This window comes from Anopheles coluzzii, chromosome 3, assembly GCF_943734685.1.
Source record: "Anopheles coluzzii chromosome 3, AcolN3, whole genome shotgun sequence".
NCBI lineage: Eukaryota > Metazoa > Arthropoda > Insecta > Diptera > Culicidae > Anopheles > Anopheles coluzzii.
In genome coordinates, this window is record NC_064671.1 from 44,354,792 (window position 1) to 44,380,729 (window position 25,938).

Genomic DNA, 25,938 nt, shown 5'->3' on the forward strand with positions numbered 1-25,938 from the left:
AATGATGTTGGCCTGGGTTAAGATGGGAGTTTTCCTACTGTAATAGTAACAATATGAGTTGTCGTGAGTTGTCAGGCATTACCGAAGCTTTGCGAATCGTCATTTTTCGTGCTCATCTTACATTTACCATGAATAATAATTTAAATTGAAGAGACAATTTGAATTTAAAAAATGTAAGTTAATCAATACTTCTTTTAAAATATAAGTTATCTAAAATGTAACAACATTGCATTACTAGCAAAATTGATATATTTTGTATGCCTATTCAAAGGAAGGAAGTGAATTGGATTTGGGCTAATAATTTTGGTTTCCCAAACTCGATCAAAGCGGGAGCAATCGAAGCGGTTATGAAAAATTACATAAAATATTTTCTTTGATGTTTTTAGAACATTTTTTCATAAGGTAGAGAAAGGTAGGTAAAGACATACACGTTAAGGAAAATGTTAAAAAAATACGAACATATAAATACCACAACCATGAAAATGTCTTTATCTTACGCTCATGTTTTATCAGAAAATGAGTTGTTACTTTTAAGTTTCTATCGTTTTTTTTTTTCATGTAATAAAAGCATGTTTTTCGATGCAGTTTTGACCGTACATTTCAAAAATGACATTTCATAAGACGGACGCCTGATATGATGGACACATGCAAAAAACGTTGGAAATTGAAGAGGTTTATAATGTTTTAACATATCCCAATGATTTTTATGTTCTGATACATACATAAATCAATTCTTGACCAATTTCTACGACGCTCCATTCAGCCGTGAATTTAGGAATTGTAAGCTCCACTCCTAATATATCGTTGAATGCAGAACCTATGACTTTTTTAAAATATTGGGCACTAACAGCGGAAGTTGCTCCAACTTACAGAATAACAGTCTAGACCTTCTCTTCAGGAAATTACTCCGCGGAAAATCCACGACCCCAGCTTGTTTGAGGACTTGTTAATTTATTTCCATCATCTCAAAATTAAACTTTTTGTGCTTTGTAAACCGATAGATTCTCTACCATCTATTTCTGAACGATGTCATATCAATGCCTCTTCTTTTTGTTGATTAAAATTGTCCTAGACAAGACAAGGTATGTACCTGTTTTTGCTTAATAATCACGACAACTCATAATCACTCAAACAATGTAAGATACAGAGCTTAAGATCCGCAGTAGTCAAATTAGATCCACAAGGGTGCGCACGATTGAAAATTTGTTTTGTTCGTGAGTTTAACCAATTTTGCATACGCCAAAAATATTCTCAAATGTGTTGATTTACTTTCAGTTTGGATGCTGCATTGGTGGATTATTCGAAAATTACCTTTTTCATGCATTTATGAGAAGTGTCCACCTTACCCGCAGGGCCGTCTTTACCTACCTTCCCCTATCACAAGAAATCCCCTATCAGAAGAATCAAACATTGAGCCATTTTGACTAATGAAAATCCCAATAAATTACTTGCATAGCGATCTACCAATCATCGATCAGTACATAAGCATGATTATCATTTACTACATGTTCCGTTTATGATTCGGCAGTCATTTAATCAAAACTAAATAAAATAGGTACATTTTGTTGAATGTATGAGTGGTGCAAAGTTATAAAACCCCTACATACTTTGAGATAAAAGGAATAGTGGAAAAAATTCACAGATGAGAGTAATAAATTTTCGACAAAAGTATTTTTTATACTACATACACTTTGCTAGAAAAAATAATGTTTCCTAGAAAAACAAAAATCTTATAAAACCTGATTCTCAATTAATTAAGTCTTATTTTTATATAGTGGCATGTTACTCTCCAGCAGATCCATTAATATGGATCACAATTTGCGCTGTGACTTTTCTTCCTTTCTGACTGCTTATTTTTAACAAATATAATCCTTTTTCAGACCAATTTTTTTCTTTTTCCGTCTACTGAGTCATATTTAAAATGCTGTTCACGTGTAGTAAGTATGTTACAAAAAAAACATTATCGGTTTAATATTAATAAATCTGCGTAAAATGATAAGTTTATTCTATGGTAGCTAGAACAGCCCTACATTACGGAGTATTTTAAGGTTTTATCATTTTTAACATTTTCTATTGTCCTATTTAACATTTTGTATTGTAAGAAGCATTTTTTGTGCAGAAGCATTACTCTGTATTACTGACCGTTACTTATCACTCTCTCTTACTCCTTCGTGCTTTCTATCGAAATTTCCCGATATCAGCTAATATAGATTAGACTCACTTTATTCTTGCAATAATAGCTAAAGGAAAGACTGCTCTTCGCCAAACGGCTGCGTCCTCAAACAACATTCACCTTAACATTGGTAAAAAAAAACATTCCCACCAACTCGCACAAATTCCTTCTTGTTCACCAGCAGAGTTGTCTGGTGCGATCACATCAAAACCCATCGGCGCGGCATCGGTATCCTGTCCCCCATCGTGGCTTTGCCTTCAGTCATCGCTCAGGAAGATTTACTCTAGAGTTATGTTGCTTTTTGTGTCGAGTGCAATTTTTTAATTTACTCCTGCAAAAAGTGTCAGTAATGTAATGCTCTCTTCTCAGTACAAACGAGTAGACGGGGTGCAAAAAAAACCGGCGCATAGCACAGGAAAGGGACGAATGCGGGAGAGAAAAAAAAAGCAACTACAGCATCAACAACAGCTCGACGAATCTCAAATCTAAGAGACCCACACTAAATCCCACCGGAATCGAGACCGTGCGACGGTGTGGTGTACATTCGTTTCGCGCTCCCACACTCTTATCAACGGCACGAAAAATGCACATAAATAATGTATCGCCTGCGTCGACGGGGGCTGCCCTTGCTTGTGTGGTTGAGTGCATGTGTGTGGATATGTTTGAGCAAATGCATTTTTTTTTGTCATCCCGCTATGACGACAGTTGGGGGTCGCCTTAACTCTCGACGGAGGTTTATTACTTCGTTTATCCCGGCGCATTTTTTGTTCTCTCCCGCCCAATCATTGGATGCACATTTTGATGCAGTTTTTTCCTTCTACTTCGAATGTGCATTACATTCAAGACTTCGCGATCGAGCGAGGAGCGAAACTGCCAGCGGAAACGTTCTTGGGAGTTTGGGTCTTGGGTGAAGTTCTTCGCCCTTAGCTCGTGACGCCCGTGTCTGTGTGTGTTTATGGACAACTCACCCACCACTTTGAGGAGGTGTTGAAAGTCCTCTTTTTGGAGACGCAAAACTATGCCCACCAGTCTGGCTTGCTGGATGTATTGCGAAGACGTCGGGACGGCGGTATCGTACCACCGTAGGGTGGTCACCCAATGTACAAATGAACCTTGACAAACGCACAGAAAGCACCCTTTCGATGGGGCTTGTGACTTTGACTCGAGCCCACCACAGGTTTCTAAAGTAAGTGTTTTTTTCCTCTCTTCGATTTTCGCGATGACTAATCGTGGAGAGTCGTAGGAGTTCCCTTGGGATTGCCCGCTGCGTTTTGCGTGGCCGATCGAATCATCGCTTGCCTTTTACGGTCGTTCATGATGGAGGCGTCTGGTAATTTTTTTTAAGGGAAAGCATATTCTTATAGCATAACAAGAAATGATTCAATTCAAAAGATCCTACCGAAACACATATTCCTGTAAGTAGTGTTGGAAGATTGTTGGAGGTTAGACATTAACGTATTTATTTTTGATATTTCAAACAATAGACTATGTAAAAAGGCAAAATTTGTATCAGGTTAACAAATTCAACTAAACCAGAGCTAATACTAATATTAGACAAAAAGACACATCTAACCGATCCAGAGCCACAACTCAAACGCGTTATCTTGCATTTGTGTACAAAAGCCTCTCTGGGTGTTCGTTTTTTTCGCAACAGCACAATGTCACCTTAGCCAATAAAACTCATCCGACAACATCCAATAATGGTGACAAATGTAGCGTTCTCGCCCCCACAATCATGGCCAGAGCTCGCCCAACGTAAAACAAAAAGGATACCTATTCATGCCAAATGAAGACAAAATCCAGCCCGTCCAGCCGCGAACCTCCTGACCATGATCCTCAAATCGGTCGCTTTCCCCCCCCCCCCCACCCCCTTTGGAGCGTGATGGTGTTTTGGAGTTTTGTTTTTGTGTCTCCGTTTCTTTCTTTCGCCTCAGACGAGCGTCGTAACAAAAATAAGCACTTAAAATGCCATAAACATAAATCAACCCGCCACCAACAGGTGCAGCAACCCGGCATCAGGGAGGTGGAGGCTAGGGGATGCGGTGGCGCGGCTCGCGAATGAGCAATGCATTTGCAGGTGCCAACCGTAAAGCCGGTAAGCATAACGTCCACATCCATGCTTTATGAAACCGCCTGCACATACACACACACACACGCCTGCCCGATCTCGGTCGCGCTTGATCGTCTGACAGTGACAGCGAAGCATGGGAGGGGAGGGCGAGGGGACCGGTGGGTGGCGCACACACACGGGGCAGAAGAAAACGATAGCAAAACGACCATCATCGCCGTGCAACAATACACGAGCCGCGGGGCAAAAACCACCCAAAAGAAGGGTGGCGAATGCCAACTGATGGTGACGAATTGCGCTACACGCAAACCGGACCGCGGGAGAACGGGCGCACGAGATGCACACTCGAAACCCGTGCCCGCCGGCCGCGGTGTGAAGGTGTCAGTGCAGCCTCGACAACAAACAAACGGACACATTGCACATCATCCATTAATAGCATCGACACGATTTATTCGCGCCATGCTTTTTGCGTCCCGCGTGCATCCTTCGTTCGCGGCAAACGCCTGCGCGACGGCCGCGCAGGCTCTTGCACCCACAATGCGAATGCAGTCGGTGACCGTTCGTCCGATCCCTTCGGCACGACGCGATCACTATCGCGGTTTTGTCACCGAGCCGTTTGTCGTGGGAATGGTGCAGATACGCGTACGATCATGTGAGTAAAGTGGTCGGCACCGCCAGTCGGCTATGGGCGAGATATTCTCTTCTTATTAACAACATTGCGGACAAGGTTTGGGCTACTACTTTGTACATTTTTTACTTATCAACTATTATTTTTATAAATTCATAACTCTAAGATTAAAGCAAAAGTTTAAAAGTGTAAGTGTATAAAGTGTATAAACTAATTCATTTATTTTTATTTTTATTATCAATATAAACTACGCTCCATGTCATGCTTATGCGATCCAGGGGCGATCCCGTGGTACAGTCATCAGCTCGAACGACTAAGATACCATGCCCGTCCATAGATTCAAGCCCAGAATGGACTGTCCCCCTTAGCAAGGATTGACTATCCGGCCGCGTGGTAATGAATTGAGTCTGGAAAGCCTGTATAGACCGGCCTGTCCGCGTAAGTCGTTAGGACAAATAGAAGAAGAAGTCATGCATATGCGACAACAAAAAATGTAGCTTAATCGGATACCCAATTTAATTTAAACATTGCACCATATAGGTCCACTCACTTTGAGCATTTGAGGAAGTTAAATCTTAAATCCTGTCTTCAAATATCGATTGAAAAGCTCTTAATTCTCCATCGATTAGTGAAAAAACAAGCATAACAATTTTCAGTACTGATATTCGAAAGCTAGGTTGTTTCAAAATGCACATGAAGTGCCAAAGCAATCTACTGACTAGCAATAAGTAACTATAACCTTTCAATTTCAGCACTACATTGTCCAATATAAGGCAGCTACGTGGTCATTTTGCTAAGAAATGGAGACAGTCCGATTTGCAGTGTACCTCACAAGATTCACGCCTTTGTTACATTTATGCATGGTTTTCTGAGATTTTCAAAGCTAACGGTCTGATATTTGAGAGACCACAACTAAAGAGGATCCTCAACAACATGTGAAGTGTTCTGAAACGTGGAACTAAGGAACTGACCAGAAGGCCGCAATGTTTTGATTGTACGTGTCCGCCACTGTACCAGAAACAGGGAAACAGTCCATAAGAGAATCGAGCCCATTAATCTGTTGATCTTCTAGATAGAATCACGGATCTATGAGACCGAAGTTTTTGAAACCCGTGAGATAGTTGAAATTAAGGAATGCAACTAATGCTTTTAGTTCATGTTTTTCTAACGCTCTAGACTTCTATCCTGATAAATGTCAAGTTATTTCCTTCAGCTGCTCTCTATCACCCCTCATTCATTGTTATTTCTTTTTCTTTTCTTTTTGGTACAACAACCGCTGCCGGTCTGCCTGTACCCACTTAGTGAAGTGAGCTTGGCTTTCAGTGACTTATGGTTACCATAGCAGGATAGTCAGTCCTACATATGGGGGCACGGTCTATTCGGGGCTTGAACCCATGACGGGCATGTTGTTGAGTCGTTCGAGTTGACGACTGTAGCACCAGACCGGCCCAAAATTGTTAAATTTCATTGAACCGAACCACCTGTCTAAAGGATCTTGGAGTAATAATCAACTCAAAATTAACGTTTCACGATCATAACGACAAAATAGTTACAGCGGCTAACAGGACCCTTGGTTTACTCCGCTTTGTAGCTTCTGAGTTTCCTGCTCCACATTGTTTGTTGGTCATTTGTTGCACGCTAGTTCGATCCTTTTTTGATTATGCCCTACCATTCTAGTCTCCTACTAGTAGGGTCTTAATATCCCACATCGAACGAGTTCAGCAAGTTTTCAAATGCTTTGCTATGTGGACAGTGCTCGATACTCAAACCTCAAATATGTCCTCATACCTGAAGCGTTGTCAGATATTGGGCCACGAAACATTGGAAACACGCCGCACGTACACTCGGATGTCATTCATTGCATCCCTTCTGCTAAACTTCTTAGACTCGGCCTTGCTTTTCTCGTCTATCTATATTAATTCCCCCAAAAGTACGTCCTCGCGCTCTAAAGTCCATTTCCCGCCGTCGATTAGCTCTTGGTACAGACGATCCTCTTATTCGTGCCATTCGGTGCCTTAATGCCTCTTCTGGTGTGTTTGATTTCCATTTCTCCTTAAATGCTTTCCGTTCCCGACTACGTTCCTCCTTCTCTTCCCTTGCCTCCTCCCTTTCACCTACCTCTCCCTATATGGAGCCTATCAACTAACCTACTAATGTTCTTTCCTACTAATATGTTGTGTAGCGCTGTTGTGTAGCAGACAACATTCAGCAAAGAAAATAAACAAATAAATAAATGAATGCTCTTTTCGTATATTATTCCCCAAAACAAATTGCCGCACGTTTGTCAGCAAAAATGCCTAACCATTGTCAAATTTTCTGACCGGCCATTCTATAGCCTCAAGAACCCGTTCAGCTTAAAGAAAATGTAGCGACGGTCGAAGCTGATACTATATCAGTACTCATAAACGCCAATACTAATTAACGCCTTTCAGGCATGGACGTATGAGACACTGTCCAATTCTGACGAAACTTCATTAACCGCAAGAGGAAGATGCTCAGCAGATTTGTTGGTCCCGTATGTGTGGAACGACAATGTAGCAGCCAATATTGTCACATAGCATATCAAGCCCCCCAGGTTCCATCCTACAGGAATGTTGTACGCAAGAAACTGGACGTCCCAGCCCATAAAGTCATTTTAAGGCGTCCACAAGGACAGAGGTGGTATGGTAGGCACAAGTTGAGGCGGCAAGATGTCGTACATCCGTCATTAAGGCCTGGATAATCGATCTGCAGACGACGGTGGGAGTGTTAGTGGTTTCCGACACTCCTATAGCAGGTAAAGACCGTAAAGCGGCTGTTTTGTCCGATAAGTAAGCAAGTATATTAAATAATTGTCAAACCCTTTGAAGGTCGTTAGCAACGTTAGTGCAGCTACTATTAGCTAACATTTGCTAACAAAAATCAGACCTAGGGTAGATACCCTTAAAAAAAAGTTATACCAGGGTTAAAAAATATATTATTCCAATCTGGAATTTTATTATTTCCTACCATCTGTTAATGAGTTCTCTATCATTAATTTTTTTTTCTATTTGTTCATATTATTCTTCAGTCTGGAAAGGTTTCAAAATGTACAAATATATTCTTCTTTTGCCAGTACTTCAAATATAGATCCTAGATAGAGGTTATGTTTTCCCACACATTAAACCGTATTACTCGTATGCAAACGATTCACTGATGCACTAATTACGAGCAGCTTCAATAGCACCCTCACTTTATGGGTCATACCTAACGCTTTTTCAAAATTCACCATGACAAATCGTGATCATCAGTTAGACAAAAAAAGCACTGACAACCTTCCCACATCCTTGGCGTCTCAAGCAGTCGTGTGTGGTAGCTGCAAAATTTGACATTTGATGAGTTTGGAGGGTAATTAACGTAGATCATCGTCGATGAGCACCGTTAACGAACCCGATGGCGTTCGGTGTCGTACGACTGCCGTTACCGTATGCCTGCGCGTTATGTCGTACCAAAATCCGTTACCGATTTGATAGGTGCACTTGTAAACATATTTTCAATGCAATTAAACCACCCTTACTACCAGCTTGCTGGCATGCACCCACGACACAACCGGGCGCAACCGTCCCAACTGTATGCGCGTTTGCGGGGGAGCTATCCAGAGTGGACAGCATGCGATCCGGTTCGTGTGGAGCAACATTTATCTTCGCACGCCTTCCTTCCCGGTCGCAACGGTTTGCAACGGTCGATGGATCTGCCGGTGATAAACTTATAATTAACACTCCACACACATACACACACATACCCAAAAAACACCCTCTCCCACTGCCGTAGCCCGAGCGTACCGGCACCGGGCCGTTTGCGCACTCGCTTTACAAGCACATAATTATGTAAACATGCGTGAAGTCGCTGCATGAAGTCTTAATGCTGGCGTTCGTTGGCGTATGCAGCCCTCGTTCGGGCAGCTGGAGATCGTGCAACCCGACTAGATGCGTGTATCGAACGCAAGGGGCTTGCTCGCACGGAGCGCTATGTACCTGTCACGCTCAATAATACCGCCCCGACCGGTGGGAGGATGATCCCTGATCGGCCACTTTTACCAGCCAGCGTCCCTTCGGGAGGAGTAGGTGTTTGATTTAATTAGTAAATAAATAAACCTCACCTCATGAGTTTATAATGTCACTTAATTATATGCGAGCGAAATCGTACATAATTCATGTTAAATTGCTGATTTTAAATGTCTCATTTAAGACCAAATGCGCATCTAGATGTGGGTAATGTGCCGTGCCCTGTGCTGGCTGGCCCCGAAGCTGTGCTCACCGCGCTGCAGCCGTCAAGCACCGTTACCATTCGCCGCAATTTTCGCCCCGTCCACGGCAGTGGCAATGACCGTGGCAGGGTAGTTTCTTTGGCATGGTTAGACGAGGATTTATGAAACGAACAACACTTGCAACGTGCTTCTATAAACAAACGCAATGGAGACGCATGGTAGCTATTACATCTACAAACACTGATTGTTACTTCAACGCACATTAATTGAGCTATGGAAATTGCATATTTGCAGGAGATATGGTCAGTTCTAATTGTTTTGTATGAAGCTAACATTTTTCTAAACTCATAATCAGCGGAGATGATGATTTATTTCCTTTTACTTTACTCCATCTCTATTTTCTCTCTATGTTTTATGATAGAGACGAATGAACTCCGCTGGATCCAACGCCTTTCTAAACTGTTCAAACAAACACATGTTTTATGATGCAAGCCAAAGCTCCGAACCGATTAGGTACGTATCGTTTGTAAAGTTATGTCCATACGATAGCGCATAAACGTGCTATATGTCTCATTTGGTATGGGATTTAAAACAACACTAATGTCGAGTTGTGCCAAATCGCAAACAAAATGAGACACATTGCACGCATACTTGTTCATTTATTTAATGACCTAGACCGTAGACCTAGTAGTGCATAGCGCGCTGAGTTAGGTGGTAAGTTGGACCTGTTGTTCCAATTGAGACGTCGAATAGCATATCGGGTAAATTTGGTTTGCACAGTCTCAATTCGTTTTATCCCGGCATCGGTGTAAGGACACCACACTACAAAGCAGTACTTTGCTATAGGCCTGACTAGGCTGCAAAAAAAGGTATTCAAACACATTGGATCGTCAAAGTCTCTAGTTATTTTGAATATACACTAGCGTGTGGAGACAACTAAATTGGTCGATAATAAAATCTCAAAGCTCGAGAGCTTCTCGTTCATATCTATCGAGGCTATCGTCCACGACAGTACCCACGCAAGGGCCCCTATTCTCAAGTATATGCACTAAAGCACTAAATACTGTGCAATCCTCGAGCTCCCAAATCGATGGAGTCTCTGGCGGCCAGTCAGTTCACTTACCATAGATAACTTACCATAGATTATCATCTTTTTTCGCAGATCTCAATGACTCAGTTAATCAGATAAGTAGTTAGGTAAGTAAAAAAGCAGCGTTAAGTAACTATCGCTACTTAAAAGTAAGAGAAAAATGTTGATCAAACGTTAAGGACTTAACGATTTTATTACTTTCATGCTTTAATGTTACTCTAAGCAACTTTAAGATTGATCCTTTGTACTTTGCTTCTGTGGCATAAAGGTCGTTGTTATGTTATGTTAAAAAATCAGGGCTACGAAATTTAATTTAGGGGGTATTTAACAACTTCCGATCGTGCCAAGTGCCTCGCAAATCCAAGGGACACTAAGACAGATTAATCCCCAAGCCCTTATCGTTCCTGTACCTTATTACAGATGATGGAAATAATTCCAAACCCATTTGGGTCTTACAATTGGTCATGAACATTGGTTCTGTAACTAAACCTGACCACATTTCTGTTCTGGAACTGAGCCTACCACCGTACCCGGTTCCCTGAATTCGTTCCATATTTCATACCAGTCCTGAATTTGATCTCTATTCAATACTGGTCCTCTCCCCGATGATGGAAATTTTTCTCTAATTCCTTGATTCCGAAATCGTATCGGTCATGGAACTGTTTCTGAACCCATTCCTCTCTAAAGAACTGATCCCCCCAACCTATTATGACAGTCCTGAAATCGCTCGCTTATTTATTCCGGCCGGAAAAAAGTACCTCTATCTATCTCAATCATGGAACTAACCTCTTCTTCTTCTTTGGCAAAACAACCGTTTTCGGTCCAGACCTGTCTGTAGCAATAGTGGGATTGGGGCTTTCAGTGAGTGATTTAATGATTTTTAGGATAATCAGTCCTACGTATGAGGACACGGTCTAGACGGGGCTTGAACCCATGATGGGCATGTTGTTAAAGTCGTACGAGTTGACAACTATACCACCAGACCGGTCGCCAGAATGAAACTATAGTAAAAATCTGATTGGATGCCAAATAAGCCTGTCCAAAAAGGATGCCGTAAAGTCCACATAAAATTCAACAATGAAAATGGTTAAGTCAAGGGCGGATGAAGTATTACGCAAACTAAGCGGCGACTCGGGGCCCAGAGAAGAGGAACCCAGCCTCCGCTCACAAGTAAATTTGCTTCTCAATCGTTCTACATAAAAAATAATAATTTGCACAGGCCGGCCATGAACGACAGCCATGCAATTATTTTTCTAAACAAATAAATACAAGTGTTTTCAAATGTTTTATCAATTTTAATAATTTCAGGATTTATGTCGACTTAACCGTGACTTTAAATTTTTTAGTCGATCAATGCATTTGCTGAACGGGTACGTATGTCTTTGCTTCACTCCATTTGATTTCACGTACGAGCAGTATATAAAACTTTTAATATTTGGAAAGATTTTACGTTTAATTCAGCTATTTACAAAAAAACACTTTACTGTCAATTCACATATCAATAACCTAATGCAGCTAGGTTTTATTTTCTACCAGGCTGATGAAGTTTATTAAAAAAAAATTAAGCACCAAATAGCTTCACAAAGTTCAATGCAAGTTTATGGTATGCACAAATGTTTAAAGCAATTTTTATCAAAAGTAAAATTCGTAGTTAATTTTATGTTGATGAAAGCCGCTGTCAAGGTGAACCGCGACCTTATTGCTCTCCTTAGCTCAACCCCAAGCACTATAAACACACCCCTGCTGTACGGATATTCCGTGACACTCGAATAACCGGTTTTTGTCAGCCTTCGTGCCGGATAATCGCCTCTTCACTGTATTTTTTGTTTCCTTGTGTCTTCGCGAACCGGCTGTGCTAAAATTTCTGCTACAAAATAGTAATTGCGGTCCCATTTGACCGATCGAATATCTACATCATACTGCAAACGTAACCGCACGAACCGAGCCCTCCACTGAGCGTACTACAAATCGGAGGGGATTTCCGTACGATCTCTCCCGCAGCTGCCAAGTGTCTGTGTGTGTGTATGTGTATGCAGCATCGCGTTGGCGATGGTACGGTGCTTGTGACTGAAGGAGAGGAAGTGTGAGCAGCAGACTGCGTAGAACAAAACATCCGGAAGTGATACGAAACGACGTTGCGAGTAGCATCCGGTCAGGACGAAACTGTCCATCGAAGCACCCAGAGGCAACATCCTGCCCCGGATGTGCGGTGACATATCGGACGAAGATGGGCGCGATAGATTCCGTGTGCAATCGTAGCATTCATGCTCATTCGTGCGACCTAAGCTAGTTCACCCTTGCTCGGCTCCTGCAAACGCCTGCGAAAACGAAAGGTGAACCGGGATAGTCGAGTGAATTAGCAGGTGCCTACGCTGCGCAAGAGGACGACAACGACGACGACGACTTTTTTTTTGGTACACGCAAATAGAGCCAACGACGAAAATCAAGACGAAGACGTAGACGGGAACCACTGACTAAATACCGGACAGGACAGGACGAAACGCATCGGCCGGCAGTGATAGATAGTGTGATCGTTGTACTCGTGTGTGTTTGTGCGTCCGTATGTGGACAAGCGAGTGTTCGAATGCGTGTGCGCGCGCGTGTGTGTGTATGGTATGGTTGTGCACGTAATGTGAAAAGCTGTTCGTCGTGTTGCATTCGTGCGTGTGCCTCTAGTGGTCCATCGGTCGTTCCATTGTGGCCGTGTGTGCTAGTGTAGGTGTGCGTGATTGTGTACGCGTGTAGTGCGGCTGGTGCAGCGGAGTGTAAAGTGGAGAGGAACCAAAAAGATCACCGTGTAACGGGAGCAGCAAGAGGCAAGAGGTCGTTGCGCCGCAGTAAAACCACGAAACACATATACGCGCAATCCATCCACACACACACACACACACACGAAAAAAAGGGGCGAAAAAAAACATCGTCCTGCAGCCGTTCCCGACATCATCTGACATCATCACACAGATTGGTGTGTTTACTGCATCTCCGCCCCCGTATTCGCGATACGAGCAAACGGTGTCGAGAAAGGTATGACCGCCCTTTACAGCGTTCGTTTAAACATTTCAGTGAATATTATGTGTGTGCAGTTGCTTGTCCTTCAATTTCAACCGAACGGCATGACTCAACCGTGCAATGCAGGAATGGAAGTAGCTAGCAAACAGATAAGCATTTAACAAACCACAAGAGTCGCCTCCAAACCACAAGAGGCCGCTGTAAATTGGAAGGTTCTCTTGTTTTTCTTGTTATCGTTCGGACGGCTTCCTTAGCTGCAGAAGTTTATTTTAATTAAAAACGTCAATATTGGCAGCACTGGGGCTGCGTTTTAATGGCGATAAGTCCACCAAAAGAAAACAAACTTGTTCGACGTGACGTCCAATTTCGCCACAAGGCGACGCACTATGTTCATGTGTGTGTGTGTGTGTGTTTTTTTAACCTTATGTCAATAGTCAAATACCTCACTTATTTTAGTAAGCCTATCTGCACAAACACCTTTGCTTAGAGAGGGAGGGTTTGTTGGCCCACACGCGACGAAAAAACACCGGCAGATAATTATGCTTTTATCCGGATGTTCCCGCATGTGCGCACATGACAATGCCACGCTCAACACAACCGGCTTTCAAAAAGTGAAATAGAAGAGAGGTGAAAAAATAACAACAACAACCAAACACGAACCGACGGATACGCGACCCTCGCCGCGCGCGCTGCTGGTTCTCTTGTCCGCAAAGCGTCGGAAGCGGCATCAAGCACACCCGGACACCTGTTACGCCTTCAGCGGTGCCGAAAACGGAACCCTCGCTTTTCATGTTGATGGGATTGATTTTTGCTTCGATTATTATCATTTTCACTAAAACACACACACACACACACACACACACACACACACACACACACACACACACACACACTCACACACTCACACACTCACACACTCACACACACTCACACAAGCATACGAGCGATGATGGCAAAATAAGGTTGATGAACCAAAGTTAGGTAGGGTAGCAGTTGCTGCGATGGGATTACCAGGAGGAGATGTGGACAGATTGGCGTAAACGGACGTATGCGACCGGCCCACATGTGGTATACACGCTTTAGATTAGCAGTAAGGGAAGCACATAAGCGAGGACCTGTTCCCCGTTGAAATAAACGACACGGAAAGCCGGGTTCATCTTTGGGGGATTCTCTTTTTTCCTGTTTTTTTTTTTTTTTGTTACCTCTTCTTGCAAGAAAGGCTATATTTAGGACAGAGCGCGAAGAAGAAACTCTTCACACCTTCGATGCGTACTGCTCCGAGGCGTCGTCCCCGTCCAACTGAATTAAGCATAAATTAAATTTTATGTTGACTCTTAATTTGCGAAGCCAGTTTTGCTTCTTGCGATAAATTCACTTGTTTATAAGTGTATGTTTGTGATTCCGATTCATTTGCTGATTCCAAAGCTGAAAATCGTGCAGCGCTGGTGAGAGAGAGATAGATTGAATCTCGATGGTGTTTCCCAGCTGTTGGTATGGCGTCTTGGATTGCGATGAACAATCTAAACGTATTCTCTGCATGCACGAACTGCTGGACTCTTATCAGTGAGCAGAATTTCTCGCACATAAACTCGATCGTCGCGATGGCACTGTGTAAGCCAATCTTTCTGTATGTTACGTCTGAAGGCTTCGTCTTTAAAACACTAGCCTTTGTGCACTAAACCGGCTGTCAACATTCTGTTTCGCTGGTGAACGAAATTGATTGAGCCTAGGAATTCACTACCCATTCTTGAAGAAAACCTGTTTAAACAAAACGCAACGAGCCAAGCAGCGAAAGGAAAGACGACGCAACGAGAAATTCTTGACATTAATGTTGTTCCTTTTTACTTTCATTCGCAGAAATATCGTCGATCATATCCCGAACCGGCGTTTGACTTGCGTTACTTTTATCCCAATAATTTGCAAAAATGGTTAAGGAAAAGCCAAACTCGATACGAATCTACGACAAGGACGGATACCGTCGACGGGCGGCATGTATTTGCGTACGATCGGAGGCAGAGGCTGAGGTGAGGAGAATGGAACAATCTGCGAACAGTGGTAGTCTATCATTTCCTCCCTGCCATTAATGAAACACCGTTTCCTATCGCACCCATAGGTTTTGTTGGTCACCTCATCTAGAAGACCGGAACTGTGGATCGTGCCAGGTGGTGGTGTCGAACCGGATGAGGAAGCTTCCCTGACAGCGACCAGGGAGGTACTGGAAGAGGCTGGAGTAATGGGTCAGCTTGGCCGTTGTCTCGGTGTGTTCGAGGTAACAAATTAACCTGCAGCATGCCCTTTGTTTATGGCCTTTTTAAATTTAACCTCTCTGCTGCCCTCCTTCACCTTCACAGAACAGCGAACATATGCACCGCACGGAAGTGTTTGTTATGGTCGTCACCCAAGAGCTGGACGAGTGGGAAGATTCGAAAACGATCGGCAGAAAGCGGCAGTGGTTCTCGATCGAGGAGGCCATGTCGCAGCTGGCGCTGCACAAACCGACCCAGCGCCATTACCTACAGCAGCTGCGCCATTCAAAGCACCGAACGACCTCATCATCGGACCCGCCACCGATCATATCCGAAAACGATAACGATGACTTTACGAGCGAACCAGTCATGAACAACTGCACGGCGCCGGACGATGCTGCCGGTGAGAAGGATACGACAACCGAGTCAACTCCTACCACGCCTCCTGCCTGCACCACAACAGTGACAGACGACGACGGTGAACCTACGACTGTGGCCGATACCGACTCACTACCACCGACCTCAACCACTTAAATCTCCACATCCCCGATCACGTTTTGATTATCGACTATATCGACACTTTAGTACGCTTCAGAATGCGAGCTTTCATCCACAGGAAAGGTTTTTCTTCATTATTGTTTTGTCCTCTTTTTGCATAACAGATTGTACCGTTTCCAGGCCGCAGCGTGTGTTTTGTTTATCTGTGTTTGAAACTCGAATACGTTCAGCAATGTGTGCAACGACATATTTATAGATATTTTTGTCTACACCATATTCTGCATAGAGTAAACGACTGCGTAAAAATTAACCTAAATGACTAAGGGGAATGCTATAGGAGGACTAACATAAGCAACGCGCAGAAAACATCTTAGCTTAACAATGCTTTGACTTCTGATTATTATGTCTGCTTATTGCATGCGCAGCATCGTGGATACGAACAATACCGAATGTGCTGTGGCGATTTCCACTACACATAGAGCCATTGGAAACTTTCTAAATATCATACCAAATTTTACAGCTGTGCATTGTAGCTTCGCCTTAAGATTTTGGACACCACCGTTTCGAAAAAAAAGTGTTATGTGAATGAAGAAGAGAAGGTGCAGTGTAGCGTAGTTTGACCGTATAGTCGTGAAGATTAAAAAAAAATCGAGATAATGAAAATGAGGCCCGTGGAGGAGACTCTCGTTACTAAAAGGCTGTCGTTTTGCTTACCTATATTCTGGTTAGCACGGTAAACCAATCTTACACGGAACAAAATCGATTTTTGTCTACGTCAACAAGTAGTGAAGCGTAATACTATCGTAATATGAGCAGAATATCTCACATCCACTACCACCAAACGTTTAATAATGTTTATTTTTCTCCAAAGCACTACATGCGATACAGTTAAACCCCAATGCAACAACATTTGTCCGGTAGATCGATTTTTGTTTTAAATTGTGCAGTATGTTACTGTTTGCAAGTGACTGTGTGAAGTAAGTGGTGCTCATTTGACAAACCGAATCAAACCAATCTACCAAGCGACTATCGACTATGTTAGCATTCATCAATCCTGACAAACTCAAAACTATAAACTTAACAGTAAAGCGCCATGCAATGCCAGGCAATGAAAATGTAGTAAAAAAGATGTAGATTCATTAAAACTGCAACAACAACAACAAAAAAACACACACAAAAAGAGAAGGAAACTAACAGCAATGCAAAACAAACACAAGTAATCCACTAGGCGTAATATTTTACGTGTATCACAATCCCACTAGAAACTCCCGCTAAAAGTGATGAGATTTTTTAAACGCTAAATACTGTCGATGCATCAGCCAGCGATCATATATCAACAAATCAGAGACAAACAGACTACAAACATCTTACAAATTCGCCAGAATCACTAGCACGCACGGGGGAGAGAAATGTTTTCTTTTGTACTAAATTCTCCTCCCTAACGAACTGCATCCTGCAACAATGCAAATGTGAGAAAGCAGCGACTCTATAAACAAAGGAACCAGATAACAAAAAAAAATCTAAATTTAAAGATACTTTAACTGGGGGTGTATTGTAAACGGAAAACGGTGATTGTTGCTAGGAACTTGTATGACCACACGGATAATATTACTAGAGTGAGAAAGAGAAACGGACAAACTTTTAGGGAAAATGAATGCAAAACTTTTACTACACCAGTGAACAATAGCGGTGGCAGTAGCGGTGTCGTTGTGCTGGCAAGGAAGGGAAGAACAATTAATCGAACCAACCAATTTGCTGCTTACTACTACTAACGATGGAACAGTGTTGGAAGGGATACAATGAACGAGCAAGGCAAAAGCCGCCGGTGTAGTAATGCAGGATGGTTGCGTTTAGATTTGCTAAATTATAACTATAACTACTATACTAATGATATACTTTATTGTAATTTATGAATACAGACACAGTTAAGCAGCTGTTGGAAAATGGTAAAAAAATGAGATCGGGAACATTCAGCTCATGGCACACATACACCCATACATTTGCGCGCTTATACGAGAAGAAAGCAGGAAACGGCGGCGCAAGATGAAGCTGAAATTTTGTTGAAGGTTTTTTTTTGTCAGATTCAAGTGAGGAAAAGGGTCAGGTTACGGTTTTCAAAATGACCGGTGTGGGAAAGGGTGCGAAATGCGATAGATACTAACCATAAGAAATGAAAGTAATTAACATCTTACTCAGTACTGCGAGAAGCATAGCTCATCACGGCAAGTTGCACATGGTGTTTAGAGCAATATCTTCTTTAAAAAACACACACACATACACAAAACAAGAAAAAAACGTTTGGAAGCAAAATGCGTCAACTGTTTGAAAGTGCAGCCGCTGTGCAACAGTAAGAGTAAAACACGTAAGAATACATGAAATGTATTTGACTTTATTATAAAAGAAAAAGAAAGCAGAAAAGAAAACCAAACGTTGCCGAACAACGAAACGAATTGTCTCTGGTTTAAGTACTGGAAATAATGAGAACCATGACGTGTGTTTATTAAAGTAAAATATTTAAAAAACACTATTAAAACACGTTTTAAAAGGCACTAAAACAATAGAAATTAGGGGCCGGTCTGGTGGTACAGTCGTCAACTCGTACAACTTAAACATGCCCGTCATGGGTTCAAGCCCCGAATAGACCGTGAACTCGTGAACTCGAACTTAGGACTGACTATCCTGCTATGGTAACAATAAGTCACTGAAAGTCAAGCTCACTTCACCAGCGGGTACAGGCAGGCCTTGACCGACAACGGTTGTTGTGTGCCAAAGAAGAGGAAAACATTAGAAAATAATTATTGACTTAAAAACGTGAGGTGTATTTCATTTTTCCTTTCTGCCATTGTGTTCTTCATGCTTCGAAGAATGGAGCAAAGTCTGTACGGCACTTTAATTACAATTTTCTTTTTCTATTGTTTTTAGTGCATACAAAAAACGTGTTTTGAAATGATATTAATTCTTTTTTTATTCTAATCGTAATCGTGAAATATTGATTTTAATTCTTTTTTAGAATCGAGAAAATTGCAAAAAGATCATTTTTTCTGTAACAAAAATCTTTGATTTTGTGCAATGATAGAGAGAGAGAGAGAGAGAGAGAGAGAGAGAGAGAGAGAGAGAGAGATAGAGAGAGAGAAGTACCATACATTGCATAAATCGCGAACAAAAAGGCGTAAAAACTAACAAGAGTCTACTTCCCTCAACTCATCTTCCAACCAAAACCAATATACTTTCTCACTCTGGCACATGTGATGGTTTGTTTAACAGAGAGAGAAATCAAATATATTTTGCTTTGTTGCTCTCTCTCTCTCTCTCTCTCTCTCTTTGCGGCGATGGTCAAAACTGACGATTTGGTAGCGAGCGTCTGAAAAAAATACATAAGATGAAGTGAGAAGGCGCGACAAGAAAAAGCGAGAAGCAGAGCAACATTTGACAGTTCAACGGCTCGGATTGTTTTGCGGGACGTCTGTTACATCTGTTCATTGTTTTGTTTTTGTCTGCTGTCGCTACACCATACTGTGTACGTCGTTGCTTCCGTGTGGAAGCAGCAAAATTGTTGTTTACAAATCGTTGCAAATTATTCACACTTGCAAATTCCGTCCGTCTGAGGTTTGTGATTTGCCAACTGTGGGCTCGCCGTGATGGCCGAATCCCTCGAGTCAAACGCTTCCACTCCTACCAGTGCCAGATCGGAAGATGGTGACAGCGATGAACTTCCAAAGAAACCGGAAGCAACATCAGCAAGTAAGAAAGCAGTTGGGCGAATATAGTTGCTTATTTTATGTTCTTCATTTTCACTAACGTGTTGCCACCTTGCATTTTTCAATTGGTATCTTGTTTATGATTTATTAATCGGCTCGTCGCCGTACCTCGATCCCTGAAATGTTGGTGATGAATCTGAGCTAGGTACAAGAGCTGGTTGATTCATCCATGCGTTAACTAATTTCGTACAGAAAGTGCATATAAATGGATTAATAATTTCGTATCTTTCACACGTCAAATGCCATCACAGCCGACTCCAAACTTGAGTGTCCCGTTTGCCTGCAGACGTGTGTCCATCCCGTTCGGTTGCCGTGTGGTCATATTTTTTGCTTCCTTTGCGTGAAGGTAACCATTTCTAAAACTAAAACACCAACAGATCGCAGTTCTTAAGTATCTGTTCAGTATCCATTATGTTAAACAATTTGCTAATCCAATTCTAATGTACGTTGCAGGGTGTTGCATTCAAAAATTTGCGCTGCGCAATGTGCCGATGTGATATTCCGCTGACATACCTAGACCATCCCCAGCTAGTGAACGGTGTCGAGGAGATTGTGCGTGCCGCTACCGCTTCCGTGCCGGACGGCAACGAGTACCGTTGGTATTACGAGGGAGGCCATGGCTGGTGGCAGTACGATGAACGCACCAGCCAGGAGTTGGAGGAAGCCTACCTGCGGGGTGACAAGAGCTGCAAAATACTGGTGGCCGGTTTCGTGTACATCGTCTCGTTCGAGCACAAGTGCCAGATACGGCAGAACGACTATTCGCGCATCCGCCGCATCAAGCGCGATCTGGTGACCATACCCAAGAAGGGCGTCGCGGGACTGCGGCTCGAGACGGGCGACACCAACCAGACACCGACGGCCAACGACATGAACGAGTTGTCTTCCGCCATGGGCGAAATGAATCTCAACGAGGGAGCTTCCACGTCAGCTTCCACGTCGTTCGACACCGCTGGGATGGTGAGCGTGTCGAGCACAGGCGTTTCGGATGATCCCAATGACCGACAGGCGGGGGGTGGTGACAGCGCTGTGAATAGCGTACACCGATCGGCCGAGCCGACGAACGATCTGGATGATGTGCCTTGCATCTCCACCACAAACACAGATTCGCCGGCCAGCTCCAGTACAGCTGCTGCAGACAGCGCAAGCGGCACTGTTGTTGTCGGTTCACCATCCCAGGAACTGATCGATCTGAACCATCCGGATTACTCTGCTACCGACAGTGATGACGACGGAAGTGATGCTGATGATAATTTGCTCGTGCTGTAAGACACATCCTCATCGCGCGTGTATTCTCTTTCCACCATCGTCCACATTTGGGGAGGGGAAATAGGAGTCCCTCGGGCCGTGCTGCTCAAGCCAATTTGTCGCGCCCTAAGGCTCGCCAGACGGATGGCCAACCCTATGGCCCGATGTGGCTCCGTACGCGCACTAAAGCATTCTAAAGTGATATCAAACTATATTGCATAGCTCTATTTACTCGTAAACCGTTAGATCGTGAGCGAGCGCAAAGTATCTTTAAACAAATCGCTGAACCACGGACACACAACCGTGGTATTATTTTAAATCTTAAAAATTCTCATGATAGAGATCCATTTTACTACATTAACAACAGGTTTTATGTATAACACCATTACATTTAATTATACATATAATAGTTTGTGTATTTTTGTGCTATCTAACACGTGTATTCGTCCGTTTCGTTTTCATGCAAACCGTATGGACTAGCGTTAAGTTCAATTATGGCGAAATGTTTTCTTCGCCATTCACCTACACAAATATCGATCGAACTGGATACACAACAGTTTATGATTGCAATTGCTTCAGTTGTTTAATAAAACCAGCATTTGGTTGCACGCATGGTCTCTTGCTCTTGACCGTTCCGAATGCCTGCATGAACGATTGATCACACCGCTCCATCAGGTAGCCCACAACCACCGACGTCGACCTAGACACGCCGGCATTGCAGTGCACCAGTACGCGCCCCCCGCACGCCCTGCAGCCGTCTATGAAGGCGTTCGTTTTGACCAGCACCTCGGCCAGATTCGTTTCCGGAAGATCCAAGCACTCGACAAACCGGCTTTCTATCCGGGACTGTTGCTGTTCGCCTTCTGTTCGCCACTCGTCGAACGGTGGCGTTTCTATGCCAACGCTGAGCACGTGTGTGATGCCGTACTTCTCGAGCACCTCCGGTCGCACGCAGTCCTGCGAACCCAGGTACAGAAATTGCGAAACGATACAGGCCGGCACCTGATCGGGACTGTTGTCCACGATGAAGCCCAGCCGGGGCGGGGCATCGATTTCGCAATTGTTGCGGAATATCTTACGGCTACCATCCATGTACGTAACGGTGGTTTCTGTGCGCTGCAGCTCCGTTTTACGGTTGCGCAATTGCTCGAGAAAGCTGGCCATCGTTGCTCTCGTCGGCTGCGGCGGGAAACGCAAGATCAATCGGGTCGTACTCGACGTGGCAAAGGTAGAGTGCGTACGCGGGCGCTACAAATACGTTGCTGCACCAGGAGTTCTGCGACGGCACGGTTAGCATGCGATAAATGTCCCGCTCGGTAATTCGCCCTTCCGCTGCAGCCACCCAAGCACCAACCATGCGCCGCACCTGGAAAAGATGCAACGAGTGCATTTACATTATTACAAAAACCTTTTTTGTTTGACTTGGGAGCTTCTTTGTACATTGGCGCCAGTCGGATCCCACCTGTACGACACTCATCCGTGTGTGGAAGCATAGTTTCGTGGGAAAGTAGATTCGTGCTCACCTGACGGTACAGAAACGATCGTCCCCGTATCCGTACGTCCCAAAAGTCATAGTAGTGCTCAGTCCGTTCCCTATTAAAAGCCGCCGTCATCGTGTGTCCCCTTTCAACCGTGATCTGGTCGATGCGTCTCAGTGAATGCATCGCTTCCTGCTGTCTTGGGTTGCCCTTAGCAACGGCCATGAACGTGCGAAAGTCATGCATTCCTTCAAACATCCGAGCAACGCTAGCAAACGCGTTTATATCAAACTCCGAGTGTCTGTGTGGCGCAGAAAACAGAGACGTTGCATTATCCATCAAGACCCTTTAGCAAAGCCCAAATTCGTACGGCATTACCCTAAAAAGTAGCAGCGATCGTGCTCCTCGATCGGAATGAAGCGTGCGTGCGGATGCTGCTGCCGGCCGGACTCACGGGCATACTCCCTCTTCAGCACCGCCAACCGGTAAAGGTACGTACGCGATTTGGCGCACAGGCGTGCGTGAAAAGAAGCCGGAACACGCACCGTACTGAGGATGCGTAAAGATTGCCCATCTTTTTCGAACGCACGATTCAGCGTTTTGGTTATGCGATCGCTATCGTACGGTTTTCCATTCGGGCGCTGCAAATCTACGTGGACGGTATTGTGCAGCGCATGCACGCCCGTGTCCGTTCTGTCGAAGGAATACAATTGGGTATTCGGATACAGATGTGACCAACACGGATTATACCCCAGATGCTTGGGCTGTTGAGCAAACCGTAGAATATTATGTAAACAGTTCCGCCAACTTACCGACTCGACAGCTTCAGCAATGGTTCATTGACGGGCCGTAACTTTAGCAAAGCCTCCTCGATCACTCCTTGCACTGTATGTGGATCCTTAAACTGACCGGCAGATTTGTCGATTTTGCGCTGAATGCCACTGCGAACGAATGGGCCACCGGTAATTTGGTACTGTACTACAGTTGCGAGTTGTGCTGCGAACACGTTCACTTACCGAAACCGAGTGCCGATGTAGGATAGGTTGATTAAGTAACGATTCATCGATGGTCAGATAGAGCGCTTTGCCAAGGAATGGATTACGATAGCGGAAGCGTTAAGTACACGCATCGGGCGCGTATAATTACCGGCATAGAAGGCGATTCGTTGATAGCGAGTGTGGATTCACGAAGATGTTGCGGAAAACATTCGTAAACAAACACACGATGCTTCAACCAAATGACATTTCTAGGTGGAGGATGCTGTTCTTTTTTTTAAATTAATGTTGTCATGGTTCTTTCGGCGACAAAAATGAATTGTTCACTTATTCTTAATTTTGAACACAATTGCATTTATGAAAACAGGGTTGCTCAAAAGATTGTTTGATTATTTATGTTTTATGTTTTATTTCAAAAAAATGATTTTAAAAATATATCTATAAGTGTGGCCATTTATTATTACATCGTTCCAATAATGGTCGCAAGGTAATAAAAATGCTCGATTTCTTCTCCAGGATTCCCCCGACGCTCAGTTGCCAATGGTGTACCCCGTGAGCAGATATCCACTGCTACCGGACATGGTAACATCCGGATGGGTACGATTCGGAAGAATCTGATACTGTCGCATCCAGTTCGAAGTTACACGCAGATATGTAACCGACGCTTCCGCCTTCATGTCCACATAGCTCTCGGTAAGAATCTCCCTACAAGTGCTGAAAATTACAACCGGCCGGCTCGGTTTGACGAACGGCAGCAATGCTTTCAGAATACTGTACGGATGCTCCTTCGCTACAATCACAAGCGAATCAAACTTTTCCCGCATTATACTCGCAGCGGCTTCATTCTCCAGCTCCCACGCTTGCTTCTGTTTGTCCACCTTTAGCTGCTTTGCTTCCGGTTCTTCCTCGGCAGTTCCGTCCTGCGTTTCTTCGTGCTTTCGCTTACTAGTTCCGTTCACTTCCTCTGCCCGCTTACCGTCAGTGGAGTCTTCGGTTTTGGCCACCACCGGTTCCAGTGTCTCATTCTCCTTTGCTTCGGCCACCACCGGTTCCTGTGCCTCATTCTCCTTTGCTCCTTCCCTGTCCTGATAGAAGTGTCTTAGCACCGAGTAAATGTTAACCGATACGCAGCGTGCCTGCTGTTCGGCCGGATAGTCCATCGCAAAGAGTGCTTGCTTCTGTGCCACGTTGCCAGGGTGCAGATGGACCAGCTTGCCCCCAGTCTCTGCACCTATCGAGTTTAGCATTGCTGCCGGTAACAGCCCATTCGTTCCCGATTCGTACAGCAGGTAGTTGCCGACACTGCACACCCCGCTGTAGGAGATTATCTGCGACAGTGTGTCGAAACGGACGCCCAGCACCTTTTCCGGATCCAAGCGCCAGTAGATGTCCGTTAACAATCGAATCGACGGACGGCGTATCGTTATGTACTCGAAGTACTTTTTCTCCTTTCGCTTCAGATACTTTTCCTGCGAGTATTCCGTTTTGGTGGCGAAGCTTTTCGAGTTCTCCACCAGCTTGCCGATCACTTCCGACGACGATTCGCACTCTTCGCGCAGTTTCAGAATTTCCTCGGTCGAAAGGGCCTGCGATTGTCGATCGTCGATGATGTTCCGATTGTCGTTTCCGCTCTCCTTGATCAGCAGCTCCTTCAGGTTCCGTATTTCGGACGGTGTCGATAATGCATCGAGCGTGTACAGCCGTCTGCCCCGTTCCTGCTTCGGCACCAGGTGGAATGTCGTGCAGTACGGATGGTTTTCCGCCAGCCGCAGCTCTATTTGATCTTTGCCCAGGTTTACGGTTGTGTTCAAGTTGTTGAACTTTTGCAGCTTGGTGTACTTCTGGCGCTGTATGATCAGGTAATCGCCTACCTTGATCTTGTCGGTCATGATGAGAAGAGTTGAAAAGATCTGAAAGAAGCGACAGAACAACATTGGTGGAATCGCCAGCCTAGGTCAGTAGTTGCATTCTTACCACAAGGCTCTAAAAACTAACAATCGGGAAGAGTCTATCGATGCAGAAAGTAATTCAATTTGAAACTTTAGCTACAATTGCAATTGAAAAACATTGGCGACCGCATGGACACACACTGTCTATTTTGCAAACACCGGTTGTTTCCCCGTTGTCAGTGCAGGTTGACATCGCAAGCGCAAGGTGCTTACAGAATACCAACAGCCACCTTGGTCGTACGCTGCTAAACGTCAAGCGCATCAACAACAACATTGTCTACGCATTTCCACCGGCAAAAAGCGCATTCGACAGTTGGCAGCTGAAGAGTATAGACGGGTTCAAATTAAAGTGACGGTTAAAACAAGTGTGCGAAAGCAAAAAAAAAAGTGTTGTTCACCTCAGGTTTGGAGCTGGTTTAAAAAAAAAAAAATCACATAAGGGAAAAGCGACAAAAACCACAAGAGGTGGTCACAAGGTAGGAGACATGGGGGTCCAGGACCCGGGAGGGGGCATTCCCCTCGGGAAATATTATGAGCTTTTGGAGGGGCAAATTGAGCCCAAAAGAAAAATGG

The 25,938-nt window shown here is 44.0% G+C and overlaps 6 protein-coding genes across 7 annotated transcripts in view; 3 read left to right on the top strand and 3 right to left on the bottom strand.

The window, feature by feature from the left end:
* LOC120958548 (60S ribosomal protein L37a) overlaps positions 1-25,938 on the top strand; it is a 342,039-nt gene that overhangs the window by 188,203 nt on the left and 127,898 nt on the right. The gene's annotated exons all lie outside the window — the stretch shown is intronic.
* Positions 11,949-18,383, top strand: LOC120955813 (diphosphoinositol polyphosphate phosphohydrolase 1). Its single transcript, XM_040376995.2, has 4 exons — positions 11,949-13,208; positions 15,051-15,217; positions 15,307-15,462; positions 15,545-18,383. The coding sequence occupies exons 2-4, from the start codon at positions 15,119-15,121 to the stop codon at positions 15,971-15,973; spliced, it is 684 nt and encodes a 227-aa protein (XP_040232929.2). The 5' UTR covers positions 11,949-13,208; positions 15,051-15,118; the 3' UTR covers positions 15,974-18,383.
* On the top strand, positions 19,404-21,551 carry LOC120955891 (E3 ubiquitin-protein ligase rnf146). Its single transcript, XM_040377104.2, has 3 exons — positions 19,404-19,678; positions 19,947-20,041; positions 20,149-21,551. Exons 1-3 carry the CDS (start codon positions 19,576-19,578, stop codon positions 20,962-20,964), a joined length of 1,014 nt encoding a protein of 337 aa, XP_040233038.2. The 5' UTR covers positions 19,404-19,575; the 3' UTR covers positions 20,965-21,551.
* On the bottom strand, positions 21,502-22,107 carry LOC120955895 (uncharacterized). Its single transcript, XM_040377109.2, has one exon. It carries the CDS (start codon positions 22,105-22,107, stop codon positions 21,502-21,504), a length of 606 nt encoding a protein of 201 aa, XP_040233043.2.
* On the bottom strand, positions 22,073-23,633 carry LOC120955892 (tRNA pseudouridine synthase-like 1). Its single transcript, XM_040377105.2, has 5 exons — positions 23,438-23,633; positions 23,234-23,362; positions 22,800-23,114; positions 22,467-22,722; positions 22,073-22,309 (listed from the first exon to the last, which is right to left on the bottom strand). The coding sequence occupies exons 1-5, from the start codon at positions 23,482-23,484 to the stop codon at positions 22,073-22,075; spliced, it is 984 nt and encodes a 327-aa protein (XP_040233039.2). The 5' UTR covers positions 23,485-23,633.
* On the bottom strand, positions 23,801-25,679 carry LOC120955890 (tRNA (adenine(58)-N(1))-methyltransferase non-catalytic subunit TRM6). Of its 2 annotated transcripts, none has more exons than XM_040377103.2 (2): positions 25,412-25,679; positions 23,801-25,326 (listed from the first exon to the last, which is right to left on the bottom strand). In XM_040377103.2, exon 2 carries the CDS (start codon positions 25,303-25,305, stop codon positions 23,947-23,949), a length of 1,359 nt encoding a protein of 452 aa, XP_040233037.2. In that variant the 5' UTR covers positions 25,306-25,326; positions 25,412-25,679; the 3' UTR covers positions 23,801-23,946. The 2 variants fall into 2 exon arrangements, with proteins under 2 accessions (XP_040233037.2, XP_040233036.2); XM_040377102.2 differs by having other exon boundaries at positions 25,391-25,678.

Excerpts from the sequence above, each read along its gene's own strand:
- LOC120955813 (XM_040376995.2), top strand. The coding sequence starts at position 15,119 with ATGGTTAAGGAAAAGCCAAACTCGATACGAATCTACGACAAGGACGGA. Across the intron at positions 15,218-15,306 it reads GATCGGAGGCAGAGGCTGAG|GTTTTGTTGGTCACCTCATC; the intron begins GTGAGGAGAATG and ends TCGCACCCATAG. Across the intron at positions 15,463-15,544 it reads GTTGTCTCGGTGTGTTCGAG|AACAGCGAACATATGCACCG; the intron begins GTAACAAATTAA and ends TCACCTTCACAG.
- LOC120955891 (XM_040377104.2), top strand. The coding sequence starts at position 19,576 with ATGGCCGAATCCCTCGAGTCAAACGCTTCCACTCCTACCAGTGCCAGA. Across the intron at positions 19,679-19,946 it reads ACCGGAAGCAACATCAGCAA|CCGACTCCAAACTTGAGTGT; the intron begins GTAAGAAAGCAG and ends ATGCCATCACAG. Across the intron at positions 20,042-20,148 it reads TTTGCTTCCTTTGCGTGAAG|GGTGTTGCATTCAAAAATTT; the intron begins GTAACCATTTCT and ends TGTACGTTGCAG.
- LOC120955895 (XM_040377109.2), bottom strand. The coding sequence starts at position 22,107 with ATGGCCAGCTTTCTCGAGCAATTGCGCAACCGTAAAACGGAGCTGCAG.
- LOC120955892 (XM_040377105.2), bottom strand. The coding sequence starts at position 23,484 with ATGAATCGTTACTTAATCAACCTATCCTACATCGGCACTCGGTTTCG. Across the intron at positions 22,723-22,799 it reads GATCGCTGCTACTTTTTAGG|ACACTCGGAGTTTGATATAA; the intron begins GTAATGCCGTAC and ends TGCGCCACACAG. Across the intron at positions 22,310-22,466 it reads GATCGTTTCTGTACCGTCAG|GTGCGGCGCATGGTTGGTGC; the intron begins GTGAGCACGAAT and ends CATCTTTTCCAG.
- LOC120955890 (XM_040377103.2), bottom strand. The coding sequence starts at position 25,305 with ATGACCGACAAGATCAAGGTAGGCGATTACCTGATCATACAGCGCCAG.